General features: G+C 55.6%; 2 protein-coding genes across 2 annotated transcripts in view; one reads left to right on the forward strand and one right to left on the reverse strand.

Annotated features, from left to right (window-relative positions):
• The first annotated feature begins 348 nt into the window (after window positions 1-348).
• On the forward strand, window positions 349-4,124 carry TMEM256 (transmembrane protein 256). Its single transcript, XM_071421193.1, has 4 exons — window positions 349-1,605; window positions 1,730-1,767; window positions 1,909-1,989; window positions 2,715-4,124. Exons 1-4 carry the CDS (start codon window positions 759-761, stop codon window positions 2,856-2,858), a joined length of 1,110 nt encoding a protein of 369 aa, XP_071277294.1. The 5' UTR covers window positions 349-758; the 3' UTR covers window positions 2,859-4,124.
• A 465-nt stretch (window positions 4,125-4,589) lies between these two features.
• The window catches only part of SRRT (serrate, RNA effector molecule), a gene marked incomplete at its 5' end in the record, with an annotated part of 31,417 nt that continues 15,928 nt past the window's right edge, over window positions 4,590-20,078 (reverse strand). The window contains 11 exon segments of the mRNA XM_071421194.1: window positions 4,590-4,785; window positions 5,689-5,794; window positions 7,586-7,678; window positions 8,921-9,080; window positions 10,337-10,530; window positions 13,398-13,551; window positions 14,476-14,667; window positions 15,669-15,935; window positions 16,717-16,795; window positions 17,461-17,522; window positions 18,779-18,996. Of these exon segments, the coding sequence (XP_071277295.1) occupies window positions 4,710-4,785; window positions 5,689-5,794; window positions 7,586-7,678; window positions 8,921-9,080; window positions 10,337-10,530; window positions 13,398-13,551; window positions 14,476-14,667; window positions 15,669-15,935; window positions 16,717-16,795; window positions 17,461-17,522; window positions 18,779-18,996 (1,601 nt within the window).

The following is a 20,078-nucleotide window of genomic DNA, read 5'->3' on the forward strand; positions in this document are numbered from 1 at the left end:
ATCATCCTCATCCTCAGCATCCTCAGCATCCTCAGCATCGGCATCGGAGAGCATCAGCACCATCCCCAACCTTCATCATCTTCATCATCCTCATCATCCCCAGCATCCCCAGCAGCGCCGGCCCGGCCCACCCCTTCATCCTCAGCATCCTCAGCACCATCAGCATCGTCATCTTCATCATCCCCATCCCCAGCCTTCATCCTCATCATCCTCAGCATCCTCAGCATCGGCATCGGCCTCGTTGGAGAGCAACAGCACCATCCCCAGCCTTCATCATCATCGTCATCTTCATCATCCTCATCCTCAGCATCATCAGCATCATCATCTTCATCCCCAGCCTTCATCAGCATCGTCATCTTCATCATCGTCAACAGCATCCTCAGCATCAGCATCCCTGGCCTTCCTCCTCATCATCATCATCATTGGCAGCACCATCATCTTCATCCCCAGCCTTCGTCATCCTCCTCATCATCACCACCACCATCATCATCGTCAACAGCATCATCTTCTTCATCAACAGCATCCTCATCTTCATCATCGTCGTCGTCCTCATCATTGTCAGCATCATCTTCATCATCGTCATCATCCTCAGCATCACCGGGACAGGGGCGGCCCCTTCATCTTCATCGCATCCTCATCATCATCATCGTCCTCATCATCATCATCATCATCATCCTCAGCACCATCCCCGGCCCCCGGCCTTCATCCTCATCATCCTCATCATCCTCATCGTCCTCAGCATCCTCAGCACCATCTCCATGCGAGGGCCAGGCCCCGGCCTTCATCATCTTCATCATCTTCATCTTCATCATCCCCAGTCCCCCGCCCTCCTCATCGTCATCATCACCGCCAACCCCTCTCGCCATCTTCATCCTCATCATCCTCGTCTTCATCGTCCCCATCCTCATCCTCACCCTCCCCCTTGCCCCCCGACATTTGGGGGGGCCCAGGATCCTTTGGGAGGGGTTGGAGCCCCCAAAAAAATCCCAAAACCACCAAAAATCGACTTGGAACCCCACAGGAATCAACCCCAGGACCCCCCAAAATCCCCCCAGGACCCCAAAATCCCCCCAAATCTTCCTCCAAACCCCGCAGGACCCGCAAATTTCCCTCAAATCCCCCCAAATCCTCCCCAAATTCCCCTTGGGAATCCCCCAACCCCCCAGGACCCTCCAGAGTCCCCAAATTTCCCCAAAAATCCCCCAGGATGCCCCAAATTTCCCCAAATCTCCCCCAAGTCCCTTCCAGGACCCCCTAAATCCCCCCCAAACCCCCCTAGGACCCCAAAATTTCCCAAATTCCCCCCAAATCCCCCGGACCCCCCAAACCCCCCCCGGGGGTCGCCGCTCTCCCTCCCAGCCCCGCCAGGGGGCGCCGTGACCCCGCAGGGGGGCGGGACCCGCTCTGCGCGCTCCCATTGGTCACCCTCAGTTTTGATTGACGCGCGGCGCGGCCAATGGGAGGCGCGGAGTTGCGGGGCGGAAGCGGAAGCGCGCGGAGGCGGAAGCGGAAGCGGAGCGGGGGCAGCGATGGCGGCGGCCTGGGGCAGGGTCGGGGCCCTCAGCGGAGCCGCCGCCATGGCGGGCGCGGCCTACGGGGCCCACGGTGGGGCGGGGCGGGAAGGGGGCGGTCCCGGGGGGCTCTGAGGGGTCCTGGGGGGGATTTGGGCAGGATTTGGGGGGGTTTTGGGGGAATTTTGGGGGTCTTTGACCTCCATTTCCCCCCCCAGGAATGCGCCGCAGTGACCGGGACGAGTATCAGAAAGAGGTGAGTGAGGAGGGGGGGAAAAACCGCCCAAAAATCCAAAAAAATAGCCCAAAACCGCCTCAAAATAAACCCAAAATTAACGAAAATGACCCTAAAAAACCCAAAATCACCCGAAATGACCCCAAAATCGCCCCCCCCCAGCTCTACGAGACCGCGAATCGCTTCCACCTCCTGCACAGCCTGGCCCTGCTGGCGACCCCGCACTGCCGCCGACCACACCTGGTGAGAGCCCCGAAATCCCCCCCAAAATCCCCCCCAAAATTTGCCGAATTCACCCCAAAACCCGCCCCCACTTGTGCCAACCCCGCCCTCCCCGAATCACCCCCAAAAATCGTGAAAAACGCCCCAAAATCCCCCAGAAAACCGCTCAGAATCCCCAAATTCTCGCCCACAAATCCCCTGAATCTGCCCAAAACTCCCCCAAATCCCATAAATTCCACCCAAATTCCTCCAAAACCCCTCAAACCCCCAAAGTTCCCCCCAAAATCCCCAAATCCCTCTAACCCCCCCAAATTCCCCAAATTTCCCTGCAACCCCCCCCAAATTCTCCTAAATTCCACCCCAAATCCCCCCAATTCTCCCCAAAACCTCCCAAATCCCCCAAATTTCCCCCAAATTCCACAAATTCTGCCCAAAACTCTCCCCAAACCCCATAAATCCCACCCAAATGCCCCAAAAATCCCCCAACCATCCCCAAATCCCCTCCCAAACAGCCCCAACCCCCCTCAAATCCCACAAATTCCCCCCAAAACCCCAAATTCCCCCCCAAAATCTGCCCCAAAGCTCCCCCAAATCCTCCCCAAATCCCATCTCCCCCTCCCCAAACCCCCTCAAATCCCCCAAATTCACCCCAAATTCCCTAAAACTCCCCCCAAACCCCCTCAAATCCCAGAATTCTGCCCCGAATTCGCCCGAATTTGCCCAAATTTGCCCGAATTCCTCCCCAGGCCGGCTCCCTGCTCCTGGCGGGGCTGGGCCTCTTCTGTGGCCCCTTTTACTTCCACGGCCTCACCGGGGACCCCAAATTCAACCGGGCGGCGCCGCTGGGGGGGACCCTGCTCATCCTGGGCTGGGCCGCCATGGCCCTCTAGGGACACAGAAACGGGCAAAAATCACCTGGAAATGGGAAAAAACGGACAAAAATGGCAAAAATGGAGAAAAAGCGTCAAAAATGAGCAAAAAACGGCAAAATCCGCCTGAAAATCTGCAAAAAACCACCCGAAAATGGACCCTGCTGATCCTGGGCTGGGCAGCCATGGCTCTCTAGGGACACAGAAACGGGCATAAAACACCTGGAAATGGGCAAAAACGGACAAAAAACGGCAAAAATGGACAAAAAAAATCAAAAATGGCCAAAACTGGCAAAATTGGACCAAAAATTCGCCCTAAACCACCTGGAAATCGACGCTGCTGATCCTGGTCTGGGCAGCCACGGGGACACAGAATTGGTAAAAATCACCCGGAAATGGGCAAAAACGGACAAAAAAATCAACAAAAATTGAGAAAAAAGGGATCAAAACCGCCTGAAAATGGGCAAAACCAGACAAAACGCAAGGAAAGCAGACAGAAACCATCAAAACCAGACAAAAATAATCAAAATCGCCTGAAACGCAGCAAAAAGAGAGAAAAAATCGTCAAAATCAGCTGAAAATCGTCAAAAATGCCCAGAAAATCGTCAAAACCGGACAAAACCCAGCAGAAATTGGACGAACGCTGCCAAAAATCTGAAAAATCTGCCAAAAAGCTGAAAAAATCATCAAAATCACCAAAATACCCCAAAATCCACCAAGAGCACCCAAAACCGGCCAAGGGAGCCTGGAAAATCATCGGAACCACCCAAAAATCATCAAAATCGCTGGAATATCCCCCGGGGAAGCCAAAAATCATAAAAATCACCCCAAAATTCATCGGGGGAGGGGCTCGGACAGCCCCGGAGTGGCCGAAGGGGTTTTGGGGTGAATTCAGGGGATTTGGGTTTTTTTAAGGATTATTTTGGATTTTTAAGGAGTTTTGGAGTTTTTAAGGGGTTTTGGGGTTTTTCAAGGGTTTTCAGGGGCCTGGGGCCACCGGAAGTGACCGGAAGTGACCGTCGGGGTCACCGGGAGGTCACCGCTCCCATTCGGGCGCTGCCCCTTTAAGAACCGAGGCTCCTCCCCCTGCCCCCCCATTGGTGGAGCCGCCGCCCAATGGGAGCGCTCCCTGCGTCCTCCTGGTGACGTCACGGCTGTTGCTGGGCGACAGCCAATGGTGTGTGGGTTGCCCCGCCCTCCAGCTCCTGATTGGCTGAGGTCGGGGCCGTGGCGCTGATTGGCCGCGGTGCCGGAATCGCGAACCAATAAACGATCGAGTTGTAGTCACGGGTGCGTTACGTCATGGGGCGGGGCTTAGGGATGGCTCCGCCTTCGTTGATCTCAAAATACCCCAAAATTCACCCAAAATCCAAACAATTCACCACAATCCCCCGAAAATCCCCAAATTCACCCCGAAATTCACCCAAAAACCCCCCCAAAATGTCCAAAATCCCTGAAATTCACCCAAAATCCAAACAATTCACCACAATCCCTCCAAAACGCCCTGAATTCATCCCAAATTCACCCAAAATTAACCTCAACCAAAATCTCAAAAATCCACCCAAAATCCCCCCAAAAGCCCCAAATTTTCCCCAGAATCCCCAAAATTAACCAAAAACTCACCCAAAATTCACCCAACACTTCCCCAAAATCCCCAAAATTCAGCCAAAACCGCCCCAGAATTTCCCCCAAAACCCTGAAATTGCCCCAAAATTGCCCCAAATCTCCCCCAAGAAGGCGCCAAGTCCCCGGGTGGGTGGGGCCTCTTTATTGGGGGAATTTTGGGGATTTTCGGGTGGGGTTTGGGGGCGGGGCCGTACAAAGGGGGGAGGGGCGGGGCCGTATCAAAAGGGGGGCGCGGGTGGGGGAGGGTCAGAAGAAATCGACGTCCTCGGGGGCGTCCAGGTCCCGGTACTCGACGATGGCCCGGGGGTCGCCCCGCACCATCCTGGGGCAGGAAACGCAAATCAGAGCCCGAAAATGCGCTAAAAGCAGCCCAAATACACCCAAAATGCTGCCCAAAATCTGCCCCAAAATCAGCCAAAACCAGCCCAAAATCCGGCCCAAAATCAGCCCAAATACACCCAAAATACAGCCCCAAAATACACCCAAAATACAGCCCCAAAATACGGCCCCAAAATCAGCCCCAAAATACACCCAAAATCAGCTAAAATACAGCGCAAATACACCCAAAACACAGCCCCAAAATCCGGCCCAAAACCAGCACAAAATCAACCAAAATATGGCCCCAAAATCACCCAAAATACAACCCAAAATACAGCCCAAAATCAACCAAAATACAGCCCCAAACCAGCCCCAAAATCAGCCCAAATACATCCAAAACCAGCCCCAAAATACAACCCAAAATCAGCCAAAATAGAGTCCCAAAATCCGGCCCAAAATCACCCAAAATAAACCAAAATATGGCCCCAAAATCACCCAAAATACAGCCCCAAAATCAGCCAAAATACAGCCCCAAAATCAGCCAAAATACAGCCCCAAAATCCGGCCCAAAAATCAGCCCAAAATCAGCCAAAATATGGCCCCAAAATCACCCAAAATCCACCCTGAAATCCACCCCAAAACACCCAAAATCCACCCCAAAAAGGGACCCGGACCCCACAATTCCCACCCCCCCATTTTCAGGGTCCCCATTCCCATTTTCGGGGTCCCCATTCCCATTTTCGGGGTCCCCGACCCCATTTTTGGGGTCCCCAACCCCATTTTCGGGGTCCCCGTGCCCATTTTCGGGGTCCCCGTTCCCATTTCCGGGGTCCCCGTGCCCATTTTTGGGGTCCCCGTTCCCATTTTCGGGGTCCCCGTGCCCATTTTCGGGGTCCCCGTTCCTCACCTGCTGCGGGGTTTGTTCAGGTACCCCCCCCCGGCCCCCCCCTGCCCCCTGAAGGTTTCGTAGCTGCCGCGACCCCCGTAGGGCCCGGGGGGGTATGGGTGGGATCCTGCGGAAAAGAAAGGGTTAAAAACACCCAAAAACGTCCAAAATGTCAAAAAAAACCCCGTCCAAAATATCCCAAAAATATCCAAAAAATCCCAAAAATATTCCATAAAATACACCCAAAATATCCCAAAAAAAATTCCCCCAAAATATCCCAAAAATACCCCAAAAATATTCCCTTAAATATCCCAAAAATGTTCCCTAAAATACACCCAAAATATCCCAAAAAAATATCCCCCAAAATATCCCAAAAATACCCCAAAAATATTCCCTTAAATATCCCAAAAATGTTCCCTAAAATACACCCAAAATATCCCAAAAAAAATCCCAAAAAATATCCCAAAAATATCCCAAAAGATATCCCAAAAATATCCCCAAAAATATCCCAAAAATATTCCCAAAAATATCCCAAAAGATATCCCAAAAATATCCCAAAAATATTCCCTAAAATATCCCAAGAATATCCCAAAAATATCCCCAAAAATATCCCAAAAATATCCCCAAAAAAATCCCAAAAATATTCCCTAAAATATCCCAAAAATATCCCCAAAAAAATCCCAAAAATGTTCCCTAAAATACACCCGAAATGTCCCCAGTTGGGCCTGGGGGGGTATGGGTGGGATCCTGCGGAAAACAAGGGGTTAAAAACACCCAAAAACGTCCGAAATGTCAAAAAAACCCCCGTCCAAAATATCCCAAAAAATATCCCCAAAAAAATCCCAAAAATATTCCCTAAAATATCCCAAAAATATCCCAAAAAAATCCCAAAAATGTTCCCTAAAACACACACGAAATTTCCCCCCAAACCTCCCCAAAATCCCCCCCATCCCAATTTTCCTCAATCTTACCCCAAACCTCCCAAAATCCCTCTCCGTTCTCGCCAAATCCCCCCAAACCACCCCAAACCACCCAAAATTTTCCCCGAATCCCCCCCAAAATCCCACCCCAAATTCCTCCCAAAATCCCCCCAAATTCCTCCCAAAATCCCCCGAAATCCCCTCAAAATCCCCCCAAATTCCTCCCGAAATCTCCTCCCCAAATCCTCCCAAAATCCCCCCCAAATTCCTCCCGAAACCCCCCCCACAAATGCCCCCAAAATCCCCCAAATTCCTCCCGAAATCCCCCCCAAACTCCCCCAAATTCCATCACAGAATCCCCCCAAAATCCCTCCCAGAATCCCCCCCAAATCCCCCAAATTCCTCCCGAAATCTTCTCCCAAACTCCCCCAAAATCCCCCAAATTCCTCCCAAAATCCCCCCCCAAAATTCCCCAACCCCACCAAATCCCCCCCAGACCCTCCCAAAAATCCCCCAATTTCCCCCCAAATCCCCCAATTTCCCCCAATTTCCCCCAGTTTCCCCCATTTTTGCCCAATTTCCCCCATTTTTTCCCAATTTCCCCCATTTTTGCCCAATTTCCCCCGTTTTCCCACGTTTTTGCCCGTTTTTGCCCAATTTCCCCCGTTTTTGCCCAATTTTTCCCAATTTCCCCCATTTTCCCCAATTTCCCCTGTTTTTTCCCAATTTCCCCCTTTTTTGACCAATTTCCCCCATTTTTGCCCGTTTTCCCCCGTTTTTTCCCAATTTCCCCTATTTTTTCCCAATTTCCCCCGTTTTCCCCCATTTTTGCCCGTTTTCCCCCGTTTTTGCCCAATTTCCCCCGTTTTTTCCCATTTTCCCCCGTTTTTGCCTATTTTTGCCCGTTTTCCCCCATTTTCCCCGTTTTTGCCCGTTTTCCCCCGTTTTCGCCCCGTTTTTTCCCATTTTCCCCCGTTTTCTCCCCGTTTTCCCGGTACCTCCGTATCCCAGCATGGGCGGCCGGGGGCTCCCGTAGGGCATCAGCCCCTGGGGGGACTGGGGGGGGTACGGGAGCCCCCCCGGGGTCAGACCTGGGGTCAGAGGGCACACGGGGGTCACAATGGGGTCACTCAGGGTCACAATGGGGTCACACAGGGGTCACACAGGTGACACAGAGGGGGACACAGGAGTGACAGGGATGGCACAGGTGATGCTCAGGTGACACACAGAGCCCAGGGATGGCATAGGGGATGGCACAGGTGACATTCAGGTGACACAGGGATAACACAGGTGACACAGAGGGTGACACACAGGTGACATTCAGGTGACACACAGGTGACATTCAGGTGACGGCACAGGTGACACAGAGATGACACAGGTGATGGCACAGGTGACATTCAGGTGACAGCACAGGTGACAGGTGACATTCAGGTGACACAGTTGACAGGTGACAGAGAGGGTGACATTCAGGTGACACGGGGATGGGACAGATGGCACAGGTGACACAGGGGATGGCACAGGTGACACTCAGGTGACACTCAGGTGACACAGGGATGACACAGGGATGACACAGGGATGACACAGGTGACACAGGTGACATTCAGGTGACAGCACAAGTGACACTCAGGTGACACAGGTGACACAGGTGATGGCACAGGTGACATAGGTGACACAGGTGGCACAGGTGACACTCAGGTGACACAGGGGATGGCACAGGTGACACAGGTGACACTCAGGTGACACAGGTGATGACACAGGGATGACACAGGTGACACAGGTGACAGCACAGGTGACACAGGGATGACACAGGTGACACAGGTAACACAGGTGATGGCACAGGTGACAGGTGACACAGAGGGTGACACACAGGTGACATTCAGGTGACAGCACAGGTGACACAGGGATGACACAGGGATGACACAGGGATGACACAGGTGACACAGGTAACACAGGTGACAGGTGACACACAGGTGACACACAGGTGGCACAGGTGACACAGAGGGTGACACAGGTGACACTCAGGTGACACTCAGGTGACCCAGAGGGTGACATTCAGGTGACATTCAGGTGACACTCAGGTGACACTAAGATGACACAGTTGACAGGTGACACAGGTGACCCTCAGGTGACACAGAGATGACACAGGTGACATTCAGGTGACACAGGTGACACACAGGTGACAGCACAGGTGACACAGAGGGTGACACAGGTGACACAGGTGACACTCAGGTGACATTCAGGTGACACTCAGGTGACAGGTGACATTCAGGTGACCCTCAGGTGACACACAGGTGACCCACAGGTGACACAGGTGACGCTCAGGTGACACCCACCTGCGTTGGGTCCCCCCGCGGGGCCGCCCTTGCCCCCCTCGGGCAGGGCCGGGCGCTTGGGGTCCATCAGGAAATTGTTGAAGAACAAAACCTCCTTGCGCACGGCGCCCATCTTGTCCCCGTGCTTGTTGAAGATGTGCTTGCGCACAAACTCGGGGCCCTGGGGGGGACATTGGGGACACCAGGGGACATTGGGGACATTGGGGACATTGGGGTGACACAGCCCCATCCTGTCCCCGTGCTTGTTGAAGATGTGCTTGCGCACGAACTCGGGGCCCTGGGGGGGACATTGGGGACATTGGGGACACCAGGGGACATTGGGGACATTGGGGGACATTGGGGACATTGGGGACATCCATGGGATTGGGGACATTGGGGACATTGGGGACATTGGGGGACATTGGGGACATCCATGGGATTGGGGACATTGGGGACATTGGGGACATTGGGGGACATTGGGGACATCCATGGGATTGGGGACATTGGGGACATTGGGGACACTGGGGTGACACAGCCCCATCTTGTCCCCGTGCTTGTTGAAGATGTGCTTGCGCACAAACTCGGGGCCCTGGGGACACCATTGGGGACAGCATTGGGGACATTGGGGGACACTGACAGGATTGGGGACATTGGGGACATTGGGGACATTGGGGACACTGGGGGACACTGACAGGATTGGGGACATTGGGGACACCAGGGGACATTGGGGTGACACTGCCCCATCTTGTCCCCGTGCTTGTTGAAGATGTGCTTGCGCACAAACTCGGGGCCCTGGGGACATTGGGGACACCATTGGGGACACTGGGGACATTGGGGTGACACAGCCCCATCCTGTCCCCGTGCTTGCGCACGAACTTGGGGCCCTGGGGACATTGGGGACATTGGGGACATTGGGGTGACACAGCCCCATCCTGTCCCCGTGCTTGCGCACGAACTTGGGGCCCTGGGGACATTGGGGACATTGGGGACACTGACAGGATTGGGGACATCACCCCTCCAATGTCCCCAGGGTGTCCCCAGGGTGTCCCAAATGATCCCAATGATGTCCCTGATGTCCCCAATGATGTCCCCAATGTCCCCACCTTGAACTTCTTGCCGCTGAGGGGGCACAGCCACTTGTCCTTGCCCAGCTCCTGGGTGTCCCTAATGATCCCAATGGCTCCTGTCTGTCCCAGGCTGTCCCCAAGGTGTCCCCAACGATCCCAATGACCCCAAGAATGTCCCCAGGATGTCCCCAAGGTGTCCCCAATGTCCCCACCTTGAATTTCTTGCCGCTGAGGGGGCACAGCCACTTGTCCTTGCCCAGCTCCTGGGTGTGCCCTGTCTGTCCCCTGTGTCCTGTGTCTGTCCCCAATGGTCCCAATGACCCCGAGGATGTCCCCAGGCTGTCCCCAATGATGTCCCCAATGTCCCCACCTTGAACTTCTTGCCGCTGAGGGGGCACAGCCACTTGTCCTTGCCCAGCTCCTGGGTGTTGGCGCTCACGAATTTCTCCAGCTCCTGCTCGGGGTCCTTGCGGCCGAGGCGCTGCGCCTCCTCCTCGGGGACAGAGCCGGGCCCGGCCAGGAGCGGGGCCAGGCGCGCCTCAAACCCGCGCTGCCACTCCGACACTGGGGACAGGGGACAGCGGGGTCACTGGGAATCCCAAATAACCCAAAATCCCCCCAAAAATCCCCAAAATCCCCATTGAACTGCGCCTCCTCCTCGGGGACAGAGCCAGGGCCGGCCAGGAGCGGGGCCAGGCGCGCCTCGAACCCGCGCTGCCACTCCGACACTGGGGACAGGGGACAGCGGGGTCACTGGGAATCCCAAATAACCCAAAATCCCCCCAAAAATCCCCAAAATCCCCATTGAACTGCGCCTCCTCCTCGGGGACAGAGCCGGGCCCGGCCAGGAGCGGGGCCAGGCGCGCCTCAAACCCGCGCTGCCACTCGGACACTGGGGACAGGGGACACTGAGAGTGACCAAAAACCCCAAAAACCCCGTGAAAATCCCCAAAATCCCCATTGAACTGCGCCTCCTCCTCGGGGACAGAGCCAGGACCAGCCAGGAGCGGGGCCAGGCGCGCCTCGAACCCGCGCTGCCACTCCGACACTGGGGACAGGGGACAGCGGGGTCACTGGGAATCCCAAATAACCCAAAATCCCCCCAAAAATCCCCAAAATCCCCATTGAACTGCGCCTCCTCCTCGGGGACAGAGCCGGGCCCGGCCAGGAGCGGGGCCAGGCGCGCCTCAAACCCGCGCTGCCACTCGGACACTGGGGACAGGGGACAGCAGGGTCACTGGGAATCCCAAATAACCCAAAAACCCCAAAAAACCCCGTGAAAATCCCCAAAATCCCCACAAAAATCCCCAAAATCTCCATTGAACTGCGCCTCCTCCTCGGGGACAGAGCCAGGCCCGGCCAGGAGCGGGGCCAGGCGCGCCTCGAACCCGCGCTGCCACTCGGACACTGGGGACAGGGGACACTGAGAGTGACCAAAAACCCAAAAACATCCCCAAAATCCCCAAAATCCCCATTGAACTGCGCCTCCTCCTCGGGGACAGAGCCAGGCCCGGCCAGGAGCGGGGCCAGGCGCGCCTCAAACCCGCGCTGCCACTCGGACACTGGGGACAGGGGACACTGAGAGTGACCAAAAACCCAAAAACATCCCCAAAATCCCCATTGAACTGCGCCTCCTCCTCGGGGACAGAGCCAGGGCCAGCCAGGAGCGGGGCCAGGCGCGCCTCAAACCCGCGCTGCCACTCCGACACTGGGGACAGGGGACACTGAGAGTGACCAAAAACCCAAAAACCCCGAAAACCCCAAAAAAATCCTGCAAAAATCCAAAAAATCCCCAAAAAATTTACATAAATGGGGTAAAAATGGGATATTGGGTCACTGGGGTCAATGGGAGCAGAGCCAGGCGCGCCAGGAACCCGCGCTGCCACTCAGACACTGGGGACAGGGGACACAGAGAGTGACAAAAAACCCAAAAACCCCAAAAAAATCCCAAAAAAATCCTGCAAAAATCCCCATAAAACTGACATAAATGGGGTAAGAATGGGATATTGGGTCATTGGGATCAATGGGATATTGGGGCCTCGAACCCGCGCTGCCACTCGGACACTGGGGACAGGGGACACTGAGAGTGACCAAAAACCCAAAAAAATCCCCCCAAAAAACCCCAAAACCCCGAAAAAACCCAAAAAATCCCCATAGAACTGGCATAAATGGGGTAAGAATGGGATATTGGGGTCTCAAACCCGCGCTGCCACTCGGACACTGGGGACACGGGGACACTGAGAGTGACAAAAAACCCAAAAAACCCTGAAAAAATCCCAAAAAATCCTGAAAATCCCGAAAAATCCCAAAACATCCCAAAAATCCCCATAAAACTGACATAAATGGGGTAAGAATGGGATATTGGGTCACTGGGATTGGCGCCTCGAACCCGCGCTGCCACTCGGACACTGGGGACAGGGGACACTGAGTGACAAAAAACCCAAAAACTCTGAAAAAAAACCCCAAAAAATCCCAAAAAACCCTGAAAAAAATCCCAAAAAAAATCCCGAAAAACCCCAAAAAACTGACATAAATGGGGTAAAAATGGGATATTGAGGCCTCGAACCCGCACTGCCACTCGGACACTGGGGACAGGGGACACTGAGAGTGACAAAAAACCCAAAAAACCCTGAAAAAATCCCAAAAAATCCTGAAAATCCCGAAAAATCCCAAAACATCCCAAAAATCCCCAAAAAATTGACATAAATGGGGTAAGAATGGGATATTGGGGCCTCAAACCCGCGCTGCCACTCGGACACCAGGGACAGGTTTTGGGGTGAATTTGGGGGGTTTTGGGGTGAATTTGGGGGATTTTGGGGCTCACCCTTGCCGTGGGAGACGCGGTTGGGATTGGGGGGTTTTAGGGTTGATTTTTGGGGTTATTTTGGGGTGAATTTAGGGTTTTTTGGGGCTCACCTTCGCCGTGGGACACGCAGCTGGGTTTGGGGTGGTTTTTGGGGTTATTTTGGGGTGAATTTTGGGTTTTTTGGGCTCACCCTCGCCGTGGGAGACGCGGCTGGGTTTGGGGTGGTTCCAGGCTGTTTTTTGGGGTTATTTTGGGGTGAATTTTGGGGTTTTTGGGGCTCACCTTCGCCGTGGGACACGCAGCTGGGTTTGGGGTGGTTTTTGGGGTTATTTTGGGGTGAATTTTGGGTTTTTTGGGCTCACCCTCGCCGTGGGAGACGCGGCTGGGTTTGGGGTGGTTCCAGGCTGTTTTTTGGGGTTATTTTGGGGTGAATTTTGGGGTTTTTGGGGCTCACCTTCGCCGTGGGACACGCAGCTGGGTTTGGGGTGGTTTCTGGGGTTATTTTGGGGTGAATTCAGGGTTTTTTGGGCTCACCTTCGCCGTGGGAGACGCGGTTGGGATGGGGATGGTTCTGGGTCAGTTTTTGGGGTTATTTTGGGGTGAATTCGGGGTTTTTTGGGCTCACCTTCGCCGTGGGAGACGCGGTTGGGCGGCAGCGGGCCCCGCACGTGGATGATCCCGCACCTGTTGGGCATCTCGTCCTCGTTGGGGTACTCGGAGGTGTTGTAGTAATCGACCGAGTGCACGATGCGCAGGTAGAGCAGGAGGCGGTCCAGAACCTGGGGACAGCATTGGGGACAATTGGGGACATTGGGGGGATTGGGGACATTGGGGACAATGAGGGGACATTGGGGACATTGGGGACACTGGGGACAATGAGGGGACAGTGCACGATGCGCAGGTAGAGCAGGAGGCGGTCCAGAACCTGGGGGGGACAATTGGGGACAATGAGGGGACATTGGAGACATTGGGGACACTTTGGGGACACTTTGGGGACATTGGGGACATTGAGGGGACACTCTTGAAGACATTTTGGGGACACTTTGAGGACATTTTAGGGACACCTTGGGGACATTTTTGAAGACACCCTGGGGACACTTTTGGGACACTCTTGAAGGTACTTTGGGGACATTTTGGGGACATTTTAGGGACACCCTGGGCACACCCTGGGGACACCTTGGGGACACTTTTGAAGACACTTTGGGGACACATTTGGGACACTTTTGAAGGCACCCTGGGGACACCTTGGGGACACTCTTGAAGGTGCTTTGGGGACACCTTGGGCACACCCTGGGTACACCCTGGGGACACCCTTGGGACACTTTTGAAGGCACCCTGGGGACACTCTGGGGACATTTTAGGGACACCCTGGGCACACCCTGGGGACACTTTTGAAGGCACCCTGGGGACACTCTGGGGACATTTTAGGGACACCGTGGGTACACCCTGGGGACACGTTGGGGACACCCTGGGGACACTCTTGAAGGTACTTTGGGGACATTTTAGGGACACCCTGGGGACACCCTGGGGCCACTTTTGAAGACACCCTGGGGACGCTTTGGGCACACATTTGGGACACTTTTGAAGACATTTTGAAGGCACTCTGGGCACACCCTGGGGACACCTTGGGGACACTCTTGAAGGTACTTTGGGGACACTCTGGTGACACCTTGGGGACACCCCTGGTGACCCCGGGGACGCACCTTGAGCAGTTTCTCGTCGCGCTCCACGGTGACCTCGGCCGGGTTGGTCTCGCGCGCGGCGTCCTCGGCCGGGGCCGCGCCCTGGGCCTGGCCCTGCCCCTGGGCCTGGCCCTGCCCCAGCAGCTCCTCCTCCTCGGCGCTCACCTCCTCGATCAGGTAATCCGTGATGTGACGGAGGACCGGGTTCTGGGCCTGGGGACATTGGGGACAGCATTGGGGACAGCAATGGGGACATTAATGGGGACAATGGGGGCGCTCACTCCTCGATCAGGTAATCCGTGATGTGACGGAGCACGGGGTTCTGCGCCTGGGGACATTGGGGACAGCATTGGGGACATTAATGGGGACATTGGGGGCGCTCACTCCTCGATCAGGTAATCCGTGATGTGCCGCAGGACAGGGTTCTGGGCCTGGGGGGACATTGGGGACATTAATGGGGACATTAATGGGGACATTGGGGGCGCTCACTCCTCGATCAGGTAATCCGTGATGTGCCGCAGCACCGGGTTCTGGGCCTGGGGACAGCAGTGGGGGCATTGGGGATCCCTCAGGGACACCCTGAAGGACCCTGGGGACATCAGGCCCAGCACTGGGGACACCCGGGACACCCTGAAGGACCCTGGGGGTCCCCCGGTGACACCACTGGGGACACTGGGGGTCCCTTGGTGTCACTCTGTGTCCCCCCCCATTGGTGTCCCTCTGTGCCCCCCCCTGTGTCTCACCCCAGTGTCCCTCTGTGTCCCCCCCCCCTTTGGTGTCCCTCTGTGTCCCTTAGGGACATTGGGGGTCCCTTGGTGTCACTCTGTGTCCCCCCCAGTGTCACTCTGTGTCCCCATTGGTGTCACTCTTGTGTCCCCCCTTGGTGTCACTCTGTCCCCCCAGTGTCAATCTGTGTCCCCCCATTGCTGTCCCTCTAGGTCCCCCCCATTGTCCCTCTGTGTCCCCCCCTGGTGTCCCTCTGTGTCCCCCTCTGTGTCCCCATTGGTGTCACTCTGTGTCCTTTGGGGACATTGGGGGGTCCCTTGATGTCCCTCTATGTCCCCCCACTGTGTCACTCTGTGTCCCCCTCCATTGATGTCCCTCTATGTCCCCCCCAGTGTCACTCTGTGCCTCCCCCATTGCTGTCCCTGTGTCCCCATTGCTGTCCCCCTGTGTCCCCCCATTGCTGTCCCTCTGTCCCCCCCGTGTCTCACCCCGGGCTCGGTGCTGGGCGGGGCCTCGCTGTCCCCGCCCCCGCTGCCGCCCGTGTCCCCCCCGGCCGTGTCCCCGTCCCCGGTGGCGGTGGCAGCGGCTCCCGGGGGGCTCCAGAGGCGCGCGCGGGCGTCCAGGGCCTGCACCAGGCGCGCGGCCAGCTTGATGTCGTGGCGCACGATGGGGCGGTGCTGGGTGAGCCCCGAGACGTTGCGCACGCGCCGCGTCAGGTCCCGGTTCACGCCGGGGCTCAGCTCGCACTCACGGAGCTGGAACACATCAGAAATGGCAAAAAAACGCCATTGAAATATCCCAAAAATCCATCAAACCCAGCCCGGGTCACGCCGGGGCTCAGCTCGCACTCACGGAGCTGGAAAACACCGAAAACGGCAAAAAAAATGCCATTAAAATCCACCAAAATATCCCAAAATTCCATCAAAACCCGGCCCTGAGACACTGTACACACGCCGGGTCAGGTCCCGGTTCACGCCCGGGCTCAGCTCGCACTCACGGAGCTGCAAAACACCGGAAATGGCAAAAAAAAACCATCAAAAATTCATTAAAATATTCCTAAAATTCATTAAAATATCCCAAAACTCCATCAAAATATCCCAAAAATTCATTAAAATATCCCTAAATCCCAGCCCCGAGAGGTTGTGCACACGCCGGGTCAGGTCCCGGGCTGAGCTCGCACTCACAGAGCTGGAAAACACCAAAAATCCATGAGAATCTCCCCAAAATACATGGGAACCACCTCAAAATCCATCAAAGCTGCTCCAAAATCCATCAAAACCACCTCAAAATTCATCAAAACCACCCCAAGACCCAAAACCCATCAAAATATCCCCAAAATCCATCAAACCCAGCCTGGGTCACAGTGGGGCTCAGCTCACACTCACGGAGCTGGAAAACACCAAAAATCCATCAGAATCACCCCAAAATCCATCAGGATCGACCCAAAATTCATCAGAACCACCCCAAAATCCACCAAGGACACCCGAAAATACACAAAGAGAACCCCAAACCCACGGAATTTGCCCCAAAACGCACCCGGATGTTCTGCAGGCTCCAGCAAATCTCCTTGATGTTCACGCTGCGGTCGAAGGTGACCCAGCCCCTCCTGAAGAACCTGGGAGGGAAAATCCCTGTGAGCCCCAAAATCCCCGAAATTACACCCAAAATCCACCCCAAAACCCACCCAGCACCTCCTGAAAACCTGACAGGGAAAAATCCCACTGTGAGCCCCAAAATCCCCAAAATTTCACCCAAAATCCACCCAAAATTCACCCAAAACCCACCCAGCCCCTCCTCAAAAACCTGAGAGAAAAACTTTCTGTGAGTCCCAAAATCCCCAAAATTCCACCCAAAACCTGCCCAGTCCATCCTCAAAAATCTGAGAGTGAAAAATCCCACGGTGAGCCCTAAAAACCCCAAAATTCCACCCGAAATCCACCCCAAAAAGCCCCAAATTCCCCCGGATTTGCCCCAAAGCGCCCTCACCTCCTGAACCCTCCCAGGGTGACCCCAATCCCACCCCAAAAAGCCCCAAAAAGCCCCAAAATCCCCAGAATTTGCCCCAAACTGCCCTCACCTCCTGAACCCCCCTGGGGTGTCCCCAATCCCACCCCAAAAAGCCCCAAAAAGCCCCAAAAAGCCCCGAATTTGCCCCAAAAAGCCCCGAATTTGCCCCAAAGCACCCTCACCTCCTGAACCCTCCCAGGGTGACCCCAATCCCACCCCAAAAAGCCCCAAAAAGCTCCAAAATCCCCAGAATTTGCCCCAAACTGCCCTCACCTCCTCTCGGGCTGCGGCTCCGACAGCGCCACGCGCATGAACCCGGGGTAGCGCTTGCACAGCTGGGGGCACAGAGCGGGGGGTTTGGGGCATTTTGGGCGGTTTTGGGGCATTTTGGGGGGTTCAGGGGGATTTTTGGGGTTTTTTGGGGTTTTTTTGGGGGGGAATTTGCTGGCTCCTTTGGGGCTTTTTGGGGTTTTTTTGGGGGTTCCCAGGACTGGTTTTTGGGTGGTTTCTGGGTGTTTTGGGGTGGTTTTGGGGGTTTTGGGGGCGGTTTTTGGGGTATTTTGGGGCAGTTTTGGGGATTTTTGGGGTATTTTGGGGCGGTTTTTGGGGTATTTTGGGGCGGTTTTTGGGGCGGTTTTTGGGGCGGTTTTGGGGATTTTTGGGGTGGTTTTTGGGGGTCCCAGGGCCGTTTTTGGGGGTCCCGGAGCTGTTTCCTCACCGCCATAATCTCTGGTTTTTGGGGTTTTTCGGGGGTTCCCAGGACTGGTTTTTTGGGTGGTTTCTGGGGTTTTTGAGGCGCTTTTTGGGGCGGTTTTTGGGGGTATTTTGGGGTGGTTTTGGGGTGGTGTTTGGGGTATTTTGGGGCGGTTTTTGGGGTATTTTGGGGCGGTTTTTGGGGTTTTTGGGGGTCCCAGGGCTGTTTTCTCACTGCCACGATCTCGGCCTGGGCGATGTTGGGCGCGATGTTCCTCATGAACAACGAGCACGTTTGGGGTGGTTTTGGGGTATTTTGGGGCGGTTTTTGGGGTATTTTGGGGCGGTTTTTGGGGTTTTTGGAGGTCCCGGAGCCGTTTTTGGGGCGGTTTTTGGGGTTTTTGGGGGTCCCGGAGCCGTTTTTGGGGCGGTTTTTGGGGTTTTTGGGGGTCCCAGAGCCGTTTTTGGGGGTCCCAGAGCCGTTTTCTCACCGCCACGATCTCGGCCTGTGCGATGTTGGGCGCGATGTTCCTCATGAACAACGAGCACGTTTTGTGCCGGGGTATTTTGGGGCGGTTTTTGGGGTATTTTGGGGCCGTTTTGGGGGTTTTTGGGGTGGTTTTTGGGGTTTTTGGGGGTCCCGGAGCCGTTTTTGGGGTGGTTTTTGGGGTTTTTGGGGGTCCCAGAGCTGTTTTCTCACCGCCACGATCTCGGCCTGGGCGATGTTGGGCGCGATGTTCCTCATGAACAACGAGCACGTTTTGTGCCGGGGTATTTTGGGGCGGTTTTTGGGGTATTTTGGGGCCGTTTTGGGGGTTTTTGGGGCGGTTTTTGGGGTTTTTGGGGGTCCCAGAGCCGTTTTTGGGGGTCCCAGAGCTGTTTTTGGGCCGTTTCTCACCGCCACGATCTCGGCCTGGGCGATGTTGGGCGCGATGTTCCTCATGAACAACGAGCACGTTTTGTGCAGGGGTCTCGGCCTGGCCTCGGGACCCCCCCCCGGGGCCCCCCCCGGCCCCTCCTTGGCCTTGGGGGGGGGCGGGGGGGAGGGGGCGCTGCCCGTGGGGGGAGGGGTCCCGGCCGCCTCCTCGGGGGGGGCTTTGTCCTCCTTGGGCTCCTCTGGGGGGGGGGGAAATTGGGGGGGGGGGGAATTGGGGGGGGGGCCCAGAAACGCAGCACGGAGCCCCTCCCCCACCCCAGAGACCCCAAAATCACCAAAACCCAACCAAGAGACCCCAAAATCACCAAAACCCAACCAGAGACCCCAAAATCGCCAAAACCCAACCAGAGACCCCAAAATCACCAAAACCCAACCAGAGACCCCAAAATCCCCAAAACCCACCCAGAGACCCCAAATACCCCCCAGAGACCCCCAAACCACACCCAGAGACCCCAAAATCACCAAAACCCAACCAAGAGACCCCAAAATCACCAAAACCCAACCAGAGACCCCAAAATCGCCAAAACCCAACCAAGAGACCCCAAAATCACCAAAACCCAACCAGAGACCCCAAAATCCCCAAAACCCAACCAGAGACCCCAAATACCCCCCAGAGCCCCCCAAACCACACCCAGAGACCCCAAAATCACCAAAACCCAACCAAGAGACCCCAAAATCGCCAAAACCCACCCAGAGAGCCCAAACAGAGCCTCAGAGACCCCAAATACCCCAAAACCCCACCCCAGAGACCCCAAATTCACCAAAACCCAACCCAGAGACCCCAAAATCGCCAAAACCCACCTCAAAATACCCCAAACATCCCAAACCGACCCTCAGAGACCCCAAACCCAACCCAGAGACCCCCAAACCCAACCCAGAGACCCCCAAACCCCCCTGATTATCCCCAGTGTCCCCAATGTCCCCCCTCACCTTTCCCGGCCTCTCTCCGTGTCCCCAATGCCCCCAATGTCCCCCCAGTGTCCCCTCGCTGTCCCCAATGTCCCCAGTGTCCCCAATGTCCCCAGTGTCCCCAGTGTCCCCTCTCACCTTTCCCGGGCTCTCTCCGTGTCCCCTCACTGTCCCCAATGTCCCCAATGTCCCCAATGTGTCCCCTCTCACCTTTCCCGGGCTCTCTCCGGGTCCCCTCGCTGTCCCCACTGTCGCTGTCCCCAATGTCCCCAGTGTCCCCACTGTCCCCAATGTCCCCTCGCTGTCCCCACTGTCCCCAATGTCCCCAATGTCCCCTCTCACCTTTCCCGGG

This window comes from Agelaius tricolor, unplaced genomic scaffold, assembly GCF_023055355.1.
Source record: "Agelaius tricolor isolate 1412-34295 unplaced genomic scaffold, bAgeTri1.0.p SCAF_198, whole genome shotgun sequence".
NCBI classification, from domain to species: domain Eukaryota; kingdom Metazoa; phylum Chordata; class Aves; order Passeriformes; family Icteridae; genus Agelaius; species Agelaius tricolor.